Source organism: Trachypithecus francoisi, unplaced genomic scaffold (genome assembly GCF_009764315.1).
Source record: "Trachypithecus francoisi isolate TF-2019V2 unplaced genomic scaffold, Tfra_2.0 Lachesis_group1, whole genome shotgun sequence".
NCBI lineage: Eukaryota > Metazoa > Chordata > Mammalia > Primates > Cercopithecidae > Trachypithecus > Trachypithecus francoisi.
The window spans coordinates 54,498,768-54,510,310 of NW_022681454.1; the positions used below are offsets into that span (position 1 = coordinate 54,498,768).

At 41.8% G+C, this 11,543-nt stretch overlaps 1 protein-coding gene across 2 annotated transcripts in view; it reads right to left on the minus strand.

The window, feature by feature from the left end:
* Window positions 1-9,754, minus strand: part of BMP2K (BMP2 inducible kinase) — a 145,648-nt gene extending 135,894 nt beyond the window's left edge. For both annotated transcript variants that reach the window (XM_033214321.1, XM_033214320.1), the window contains exon 1: window positions 9,397-9,754. In XM_033214321.1, the coding sequence (XP_033070212.1) occupies window positions 9,397-9,568 (172 nt within the window). In that variant the 5' untranslated portion in view covers window positions 9,569-9,754. The remainder of the gene's footprint in view (window positions 1-9,396) is intronic.
* Between the last annotated feature and the right edge of the window lie 1,789 nt (window positions 9,755-11,543).

An 11,543-nucleotide genomic window follows, 5' to 3' on the forward strand; every position in this document is an offset into this window, starting at 1 on the left:
CATCACCTGGGGGGTTGGGATTTCAACATATGAATTGGGGGAGGAGTCACAAACATTCAGACGATAGCAGAAAGCTGGAGAGAAGTGCAGAAAATATCAAGCATGAGTGTAATACACATAGGGAGTAAGAGTGAGAGATTAAGGCTAGAGAGGTGGGTTGGAGGTCACACTGCAGAGGGTCCTGAATCCTAGAGTAATGACTGTACTTTACTTGGTTAGGCAAATAAGAGAGTGACATGAACATAAGTCCATTTTAGGAAGAATAAGCTGGAAGGAATACAAGAACTGGTTTGGCAAGGAAAGAGTATGAAAGAACAGTCCAAATGCTAATGTAATTCTCTAAATGAGATGTATTAAGGACTCAAATTAGGGCTGACAGCATTGGAAACAAAAAGTACCCAATTTCCCACACATATCATGGGTAAACTTTCTATCTGCAAACTTAATCGGAGAAAGTACTGTCACACCTCCTCCTCATATATTCTTTTTGAATAAAAAGGTTTTGTTACTTTCGAATACTCTCTAAAATACATATATTGTGCATGAGTCTCTTAGAAAACACAACCAAGATAGTAAAATAAGCAATTAAGGTGGCATGCCCACTGAAACGAAATAGTATTCTGAAATGTCACACAATTTAATTTGAGTTTCTACCCAGATCTCAAGGAGTAGCATGTAAGGCAACTTCTTAGAAAAGACCTTTTTCCAATGATTAAAAAATAATTTTAGGCCTGGCACAGTGGCTCATGCCTGTAATCCCAGCACTCTGGGAAGCCGAGGTGGGCAGATCACCTGAGGTCAGAAGTTAGAGACCAGCCTGGCCAACATGGTGAAACCCCATCTCTACTAAAAATACAAAAATTAGCCAGGTGTGGTGGCAAGAACCTGTAATCCCAGCTACTTGGGAGGCTGAGGCAGGAGAATCGCTTGAACTCAGGAGGCAGAGGTTGCAGTGAACCAAGATTGAACCACTGCACTCCAGCCTGGGCAACAGTTGAGCAAGACTCCATCTTGAAAAAAATAAAATAAAATAAAAATAATTTTATACTTTAGGATTAAAAAATAAATTGCCATTCCATTGTAAAGTCTGTCAAAGAACTCAAATTGTATAACGACCAAACACAATCCTTTCATTATGGTCTCAATCCTGAAATTGTTCATTGCTATTCTTCCCTATCCCAAGCTCCTCACTTATCGAAAACAGCAGTAAAAATCAGTTATATAGACAGAATCCAAGAATACTAAAATGGAAAAGGATGTTACAAACTCATTTTATCCACTTCATTTTTTCTTGAGGAAACTGAAGTCAAAACGTCACAGGGATTATCAGCTGTTATTTTCCCCCCTGACAGATGCGTCCAAGAAGGCACTATTTCAAAGATAATTAAAAATGTTAAAATGGGCAAACTAGTAGCAACAATCATTCTATATTTTTAAATAATACTTACTGCAAAATGCCTCTAATGTTACTGCAATTCTACAAGACTAGGATAAACCAAAAACAAAGTCCCTCTGTAGAAAAGGCCTTACAACCACTTTCCTGCAGAGAGAGACTTTTGAAACAGTTAGCAGATATGTGCTGACTGACCTCATTTGTAAAGCTGATACAGATAGACAAAGAATCTCCAAATTAACTAAGTGCCTAACTATTTAAAACAGCTCAGTCATTAACTACTCAACTTCCCAACTTAGTCTCCTAAAAATAGCAAGCTGTAGGTAGATGAATGGTTCACCAGATGCATGCAATATAAAACTAAGGAATAAACAGTCCCAATCCCTTGAAAATGAAATATTATACCCGACCACTAGAAAAGTGTGGCAGCTTTGAAATGGTAGTTCAGGACTCTTAATTTTGGAACGCCAAGTCAAGGCTTTAATCATTTTGATAGCTACCAAATGAGCTCTAATAGATGTATATGAAACTATTTCAAGTTTTGACAAAAAAATAGGAGGGAAATGGTGAAAGAAAACCAAGATAATATAAAAGATCAGAAAGAACACTATAGAAGACTCAGGATCAACATAAGGACATCCATCTCACCTTCTAGTATGTTCTCTAACATTAACAACATCAAGGACCTTTTCCAAGTTTCCCTCCTGTGCACCCCATGATCAAACATACTAACAAATATTAATTCATTTTTATTATTTTTAAAATATCAAAGACATAGCCTTTTCAATCTGCTCAGCATGAGAATGTCAGTATTAACCACAATAGTTGACTACAGCCTAAAAGCAAAGATATTCGGCAGGTTTGTACAATTTAGCACTTTTATTTTATGTATTTATATATATATATATATATATTTTATTTTATTTTATTTTATTTTATTTTTTGAGACAGCGTCTTGCTCTGTCACCCAGGCTGGAGCGCAATGGCTCTATCTCACCACACTGTAACCGCTGCCTCCCGGGCTCAAGGGATTCTCCTGCCTCAGCCTCCTGAGTAGTTGTTATTACAGGCACGTGCCACTGTGCCTAATATTTGTACTTTTAGTAGAGGCAGGGTTTCACCCTGTTGGCCAAGGCTGGTCTTGAACTCCTGGCCTCAAGTGATCTACCTTTCTCGGCCTCCCAAAGTGCTGGGATTACATGAGTGAGCCACCATGCCCATCCTATACAATTTAGCTCCTTCACTGGAGATAAATGCACTATAAATTTCCACTATTTTTTTTGGAATACTGAAAATTTAGAATTGTTTTAGTGTCAGTAGCTTGTCCTTGAATAAAACTACTACCTCTAGAGGAAATACATCAATGGACAATCAAAATTACATCCTAGGAGCTATCACTACAATAATAACATAATCCAAAAGAGAACCATTTGTTAATAATGTTGTATATAGTGTCCTTTGTTGCAAATAATTTCCATTTTATTGTGAAATCATATGCTACTATATAGGTCAAAATTTTATACAGCTGACTGAAACTTGAAAATTCAATATGGCTGAGGGACACATAATTATCTAACAAACTATTCAGATATTTTGCAAACATAAATGTGATACTTATTCAGGATAAACGTGACACCAAATATATAATCAAGTCACTACAATTTCCAAATCAGATTTCACTGAAAGCTTATAACTAAATCTGTACTTAAAAGTTCACTCATATTTATGAAAAGATTTGTCAATGCACTGTTAGGTACTGTCACACATTACCTTCTCTAATCTTCATAATAGATATTAACTCCTTGTTTCAGAAGAGGAAGCTATGTTTTGTAAGAGCTTAATTAAACAACAATAAAAAAAGGTGCTGAGTAAGTACTACTGGACAACTGAAGGCACAGGTGAATAGACCTTGGTTCTACTCTCAAAAAGATCAGCACCCAAAAAAAGCTGCCAAAATCAACCACAAAATGTAAAACAATTTCACAATTGCACGTAACATACTTTTTTAAAAACTCAGCCACCTTTGTAGGATAAATAAAAATATAACGTCAATAAAGCAAGATAACTACAAGGGGGCATCTGGGTTATTTTTTTTTTTTCTTTCCTGTTTCAAGTTGCCTAGTGAAACTACACTGCCTTAACTGCTGTTCGTCTTCACCAAACTAAAAAGTTCAGAGCCCTCTGGCCTAAGTACAAAACGTCTGATAGTCCAGTAAACAGCCCTCCATGGGTGCTCTTCAATTTGCAAATTAGGCCTTAAATTCTACTGAAGATCATCATCTGATTAAAAAGAAAAAAGAAAAAGAAAAGTCAAACATCATTTCCTTTGAGAGGTAGCTGAATGTTTACAGTATGGCCAACTTGTGTGATACAATATCAATTAAAACAGAGTCTGTCTAGCCTCAAGAATTTTACTATCTGGTAGTGGAGGTGACAGAGGAACAGTAGTTAACAACCTTAGTGTTTCTGGGTGCTTACATAATTCCATCTCAAGACAGGTTAAAAGTGACAAGAGAGGAAAAAGCAAATAGTTACAAGCGTCTACACAAAGGAGGAAGTGATGACAACCAGTACTTAGGAAACAGGGATTACAAAGGCGAAGGCAGAGTGCTAGGCAAGTACAAGATTCAGTTACGGACCAAGAGGGAGTGGAGCACATTGCGCCAGGCGCAAAGAGTATTCACCCAGCAAATAATTACAGGTAAGCTTTTAAAGATAAGAAGTGAGCAGGAATAACTGTGAATGCCAGGTCAAAAAATGTGATCAAGTAAGATGACTTTGCAGCAACACAACTGTTCACTCCCTTCCCTTCTTGAAATACTCTCAAGTTTCCAGGTATCAGAGTGTCCTGGTATTCCTCATACCTCTCTAGCACCTTCTTCTCAGTCTTCTTCACTGCTCTAAATCAGTGGTACTCAACAAGTGGTTCCTGAACCAGCAGCATCTGTATCACTGAAAGAGTGGGCCTCACTGAGACATAATCAAAAGTTGGGGACCAGGCTCAGCACTTTGTGTTTTACCAAATCCTCTGAATGTTTACAATGAACACTAATGTCTGAGACGGATGCACTAGAGGAGTCCTTCAATGAGCACCTTCTCATTCCTACACTCTCCCTAAATCCATCCTCTCCCAGGGCTTTAAATAACAGCCAGGGGCTCACTCATCAATCAGAAGTACCATCTCTAAGCCCAAACACCTTTGCTGAGTTCCAGACCACATACCCAACTTCCCATTTGATATTTCCTCTCAGATATCTCATCCAAACACGTCTCTAAACATGTCTGGAACTACAGGCTGTCTTTCAAACACCTCAAAAAAATAAAATAAAAAATCTGTTCCTTCCTTATGTTCACAAATGGTACTTTCACCTGAGAGATTCATAAGCAAGTCATTCCTAACACTTCCTATGACCACCACAAGGTCTTCCCATTTAAGCACTATAATCTTCATCTCCACTGTCACCATTCTAACCTTATAATTTGTATACCTCTCTACACAGCAATCAGCATGATCTTGTAAAAATACAAATCAGAGCATGTCACTGCCCCAATTCAAATCCCGCTGCATTTCAGATAAAACCTAAACTCCTCAGCATGGTATACTAAGCCCCGGACCCTGGTTACCTTGTCGACATCATCTTGGATCTCTCTTACATGTGATTTATTCACTGTAGTCCACAGCTCTGAGCATATTTCAGTTTCTGAAACTTCCTTCCCTCACATAGAGACTTCAGTCTTCATGACATACTTGAAGTCACCCCGACCTCACACCTCTGTTTTTACCTAACTTTTTTCATCCTTCAGGTTTCTGCTGAAAGATGAAAAAGGCCTTCCTTGACCCCCCCAAACTGAATTGTCTCATAAAACCCTGCGCATTGTCTTCACAACACATATCAAAAATTTTAACTATAGTAACTTGGTGTTTTTAGTTTGCTTGTTTAGCATTTATCTTCCACACTAATCTGTAAGTTTCATAGGCCAGAAGAATACCTCCACTATTGTCCTCTGCTATGTTAAGTAGCACCTAGCAGTGCTTAGCACACAAAAGGCATTTAAGGAAGTTGTGTAGTAGTTAACAGTTGTTGATATTTTTATTCAATCCTCCCCTTCTTTCTATCCTCTCTGTCTTCTCTTGGGAATGTTAACTTGGAATTTACTGGGCAGCCACAGATTGTTTCTGCAAATGAGATACAACGCTTAAATCTATCATTTCCCTACTAATTTACAGTGCAAAATCAGATGTATAGTACAACCTTCCTGAAAAATTAACAATGAGAACTGGCTAATACTTAGCTTATCTAAGCATTTAACTCTAAGAGAAATACCGAGCTATTTTTAAAGAACCCTATAGTAAATTCCTGGCCTCCAATTACTACCAAGCCAATAACCCCCAACATCCATCTCAGTAAATCTCACCCACATCACCATATTCACACTATCATTCCTATCCAGCCCCCATAACCTCGTGATTACATTATCTCAACAAGTTATCTCTGCTCTCCCAGTCTCAACACCCCATTTTAGGTCCACTTTGTACCAAGGACATTTAGAGAAAACAGTGTCCCCTACTCAAAAACCAACTTATTATCAATCAGTACTAAATTCCTCAGACTAGCACCAAAGGCTTGTTATGCAAAGGTGATGCATGTGGTCAACAAGCCAATACTAGGTTTTAGTAAAAACCTGGAAGGTTACATTGAATTAATTATATGAGCCTGACAATTTGTCACTGTTTGAAGCTAAAACCAACATATGGCTCTCCCTCATTTCTACAGACCAAAGTTGGGATCTGCTTAGCACAGACTCCTAAACTAAACAGTTTTTGAGAAAAAAAACATGAACTGCCTCACTATGCTATCAGTCCTTTCAACTTTGAGGAGGAACTAAAAGGTGCAAGTTCTATTTTCAGACATTTATGTGCTTGACTACAAAGATATTATGATGCAAAGTATATATAATGTTTGAGAGAGAAAACTTGTTAACAGTTTAGTTATAACATACAACCTACCCCTGAGAATATGCTTTTTAAATTATAGACATAAAATGTGTATATACATATCTACCTATAACAATGGTTGCTCCTCATTAGTTGGGGATACTATATTTGCAAATTCATCTACTAACATTTGTACCCCCAAAATCATTACTCATAGCACTTCCACTGTCATTTGCAGACGTGTACAATTGTGAAAAATGTGAGTCTACTGATGTGCAATGCACATTCTTGCTTCAGCTTACATACTGTAAACAAATGTCCTTTTCATGGTCTATTTAGTGCCATGTTTTTCTCATTTTTGTGCTTGCTGTTGGTGATTTCACTGTTGAAAACAGTCCCCAAACATAGTGCTAAAGTGCTGTCTAGTGTTCAAGGAGCAAAGACTACAGAGAAAATACAAATGTTAGATAATCTTCATTGAGGCATGAATTACAGAGCTGTTGGCCATGATTTCAATGTTAATAAATCAACCAAATATATTAAATAAGGTGCGTTTTAGGCTGCAACACACATAAAACAAGGTTGTATCTTAATCAGTTGACAAAAATGTTGTGACCAGAGGCTTTCAGGAATCTAATACTGTAGTAGGAGCCGTGCTTCAGTATTTGCTAATCCAGTTTTCACAGTGACTTTTTGGAACGTAACTAATTATATACAAATAACAAGAGAGATGGACTGATTTATTGAAAAGACACTGCAGAGGTCATTATAAGTAAGCTACCAATATTTGCAGGAGCATGGCAAAAACACTTCAGGGCACAGCATCTACCAGATCTTCCCAACTCTGTTTAAACAACTTTGGGCCAAAGCAAAAAATGCAAAACTTACCAAGTTTGTGCTTTAGTCTGTCTTAGCTTCTACCACTTCTCCTATTCAGTGGTATGCCTCTCCCCAAATCAAATACTCTTAAATTTCAATGCATTTTCACAAGCACATGGCCCAATCTAATGATCAGGCAGATCCACCAATTATTGATTAATCAAACTTAAATGCAAACTAGACTTGTGCTTAAACATCTTGTCTAAATTGTGGCACTATTTGGAAGGGAGAGGGGATATTAAGCATCTGAAATAAGAACAGACTGGCCAGGATCAAAAAGTAAACTGATTATACATAGACAATTCCAGTTGTGTGGGTGATGGAGACAGAAAAAACATACAAGGAAAGAAAAGCTAGGCCTTGGCCTCCCTTCCAGGAAATTAAAGCTGGGGTGTGGGATGGAGAAGTTTCATCTTCCAAAAAGATTTCTTCAACCCTTGCTTCCTCCTAGCATTTGATTATTGATTTTTCAAAAGAAATGATACATTTATGGCCAAAGTCAGTGGAACACTCTAACAGTGACATTAGCGCTTGAAATAAAGTTTTATTCTTCGCTGTGGTTGAACGAACGCTCCTTTTGAAATTCATCTTTATTTTTTATTTTCCAAAATTATTTTTTATTGAAAATGGCTTGCTTAGGGTGGTGATAAGATATGCTTAGGGTAGTGAGTGATACCAGCTACAAATTCAAAACCTAGTTTGTGAAATGTCAACATTTTTTTTTCTATTAAATAAAACACCCTTTTGGGATCTGGTGGAATGAACTGAGTGTAACACTACTTAAGCTACACTTCAATTAGTTATTAAAACTATTCGAAGACAGAATATGGCATTTGAGTTAACAGCCATGTGTTTTTAAAACCTACAACACAATCTAAACCAACAATTGAGATTCATGTGTAATAAAGAGCTAGAAAACTTCATAGTATAGTAAATCTTTAATAAATACCACTCACCACATATTCATTCTTCTGAAAAACTAAGGATCCTCCTTCTCCCACCTCTCCAAGTTTCGGCTAAGATCATTATTCTGAGCAATGGTTCACGAAACAATATGTACAACTCAATAATTCACGATTTCTTTCTCTTTCAAATATTTAATACAAAAATATTCAGGTTTTTTCCCTTGTGCTAATTTACTGTTGTTTATAGCACTTCAAAAAATACAAGCAAAATCGCAGTCTACTGTTTTGAAACCACATCAACGTCTAACTCTCGGAGAACTTAATCCACTCTTCGATTTCTTTTATCTTAACCATAGAATTTAAAAGGGCCATTTATCAACAAAAAGTATTTCTTGTAAAGAGTTTATTTTGTAATGTCATTTTGCAATTAAAAACTCAAAGGCCAATGAAGCATGAAGCACACAGGGCAAGTATTTTCTACAAGGCAATTATGTCAGAAATACGAAACTAAATTCTAAGTTTTTCTTTTAAAATGGAGTAAACTTTTTTTGTAAGTAGACTTCTACCTGCCGTCATAACCTGTTCCAGGTCATGAAGGACCGACCACAAAACTTCGCAAACGAAAGTTAACCTGCTTTCATATCACCTTTTAAACTACTGTCAGAGAGACATACCGGGAGGGCATGAATAGCACCTTGTCCAACACAAATGGGCTTCAAGTTTACCTGCTTCTCAGTGCAACCTACTAACTGAATTTAGAGCAAAGGATCACCTCCAACACGCACACATGCACACAAATACATTGTTTTTCAACATATGACTGAGCTGCAGCAAACCCGAGCTTGACACCGGGGGCTGCAGGGTCCTATGCCCTGCAGCGCGGGTGGAGGCTCAGATGAAGAGGCCAACGCATGACACTCGTCTGAGCCACAGCTGGCAGAACAGAGCTTCAATCCTGCTCGACCCTCTAATGAGTCACTGGCCCAATCACAACACCAACCCACTTCCTAGAGCGTCTTCTACCTATTTTCTCGCGTCAAAAAGCACTGAAAATGATTTAAACTAGGCGTGAGATAACTGTGCACCGGCCAGATCAGCCAGCGGCAAGAAAAGCCAGCTTAAGGGAGAAAGCCCGAGTCACTCTTTTAAGAGCCCCCGCTGGCCCGGCAGCGGAGGAACAACGGGGTATAAAAGTCAGTTCGGAGGACGATAACCCGGAGAAGCCGCCGCCACACCCCAACCCTCCCTCACCTGCCTGTCCGAGCCTCCCCGGACGCCCGTACCTTCGGCCAGCGACTCTTCCAGGGTGACCTGGTGGCGGCCGACCGCGAACACCCGGACCCCCACGGACGAGCCGCCGGAGCCGCAGCCGGCCCCGGCCCCGCCAGCCCCGCCACCCGCCGCTCCGCCGCCGCTGCCGCCCTCCGACTTGGGCATCCGAGAGAACTTCTTCATGGTCCCGCCGGCGTGCTGGAGGGCGCAGGGAGCGCGCAAGGGCGAGGGAGAGGGCAAGTCCCTGGCCCGGCGCGCAGCCGGGCGTCCGCAAGGGGTCGCCGCCCCTGGCCGGTCCGAGCGTCCGTGCGCGCTGCGGCCCGCCAAACCTCACATTATGCGCTCCCCAAGCTCACAGCCCGGGCCCCGCCGCCAGCTCCGCGGCTCCGCTGCAGCTGCCCAGCTCCCGCAGAGGGCGGTGGGGAGGGCGGGGACGGGGCGGGGCGCGAGGGGGCGGGTCCGAGTGCAGGGGCGACGCCACCGCCTCCGCAAGTGCCCCGGGCGCCCAGCCGCCTCACTAAGCGCCTGGAGCTCAAGCCGGGGTAGAGGGAGACAGCGAAGGAGGCGGGGCGGCCGGCCCCTCCAGGGAGTGGGCTGGACGTCTCTGGCTGCAAACCCGCAGTACCGCAGCCCGTCGCGCCGCCGCCGCCCCAGCCGGACCCGAGCCGCCCGCCACTCGTGGCCGTTGGCGGGGGTGGGGGGCGCTGCTGCCTACCGCTCACAGAGGCCTGGCGCCTCGCGCAGGCGCGCTGCCCGCGCCGCCGGAAGTGACGGTTCCGGCTCTTGTCACGTGGAGGGGGACCAAGGGAGGTGATTGTGGGGGTTGGGGACTAGGGCAAAGTCGGGGGTCCCTGGTCCGGGGTTGCGCTGGGAGGGTACTGACCAGGCCCGACTTCGAGCAGGGAGGTGGCCCGGGGACTGGCTCCCGCGCTAGTCACGCACCCAGGTCCGTCATGTCGGCTAGGAGTCGCTATGTCACTCTAGGGGCTTAAAAATGCCGCCAACAACTTTACCCATGCTAAGGAACTTCTCGCTTCGTTGCTTAGCCAGTTTTCCAGGCCTTCTCCCTTGAGAATCTCCTTCCGCTCGCCCACCCCGAGCGTGGGAGGTGGGAGCAGGACGAAACTGGAGTGGTTTCCAGTAACTGGACTTGTAAAGCCGACTCGGTGTCGTCGCGTTCTGTAGCAGACGCTTGTGCTGGGAAGCGTTTTGCAGTTTATAAATTACTTAGGAATACTTTAAACATCTCACTCCTGGTGTACGACAGCCTTGTGGGGGTATTCAGAGCAGGTATTAAGGCCGTTTTACAGACCATTTATCATCCTTCGCTAAAACTTAACGGAGTCGCCCAAGGTCACACAGCTGGCTCGCGGTAACTGGGGACCATTCTTTGATTCATAATATTCTACTTTTGGCCACCCTGAAGAAGTAGGTTAGGGTCAGATCGTTAACAAACGGGCAAATCTAGGGCTATTTGAAAGCAAAAGCGACCACTGCGTCCCTCTCTTAAAGAGATTTGCACCCCCTGCCAAAAAAAAAGCCCCGTTGCATCGATTTTATAAACTTCAGGAGTCTCCTGACTGCGGGGTGAAGCAGCAAAATAAATACGGGAGTAAACGTTCAGGAGTGGTAGGGAATGGCAAACTGTAGGGCCTGTGTAAAGAGAGCAGCCAATTCTGAGCTCCAGCCTACTTTTCCACAAAAGAAGATAGGCACACACACTGTGCCCAGAGGTTACAGTTTCTTAAGAGAACCAAAAACCTGGAACTTTTTTCTAATGTGGCATTTCCCTAATTTTTAAAATATAGACCAAATAAATTGTATCTGCAGGACTGCAGGATGCACCTTCTATGAAAGTAGGTGAATGTGGTTCTATCCCCACCCCTATTTCTTTATTTTTAACGAGATAACGGGTAGAAACATTAGAAAATGTGCTTAGACAAAAACTTTGAACTTAAAATCCTTGTTCTTCTCTGCTATTTGAAGAGAAACTATTTCTGCCAACACTGAAACAGTGCTCTGGATTTAGGCATTTCTGCTACATAACCCACTAAACTAAAATTCTTCATCCAGAGACCTGACCTTTAAAGTAGATTCCAGCTCAATGGAAGTGAGATTATATGTCAGATGATTGATGTGGTGTGGCAGTTGGGGATTT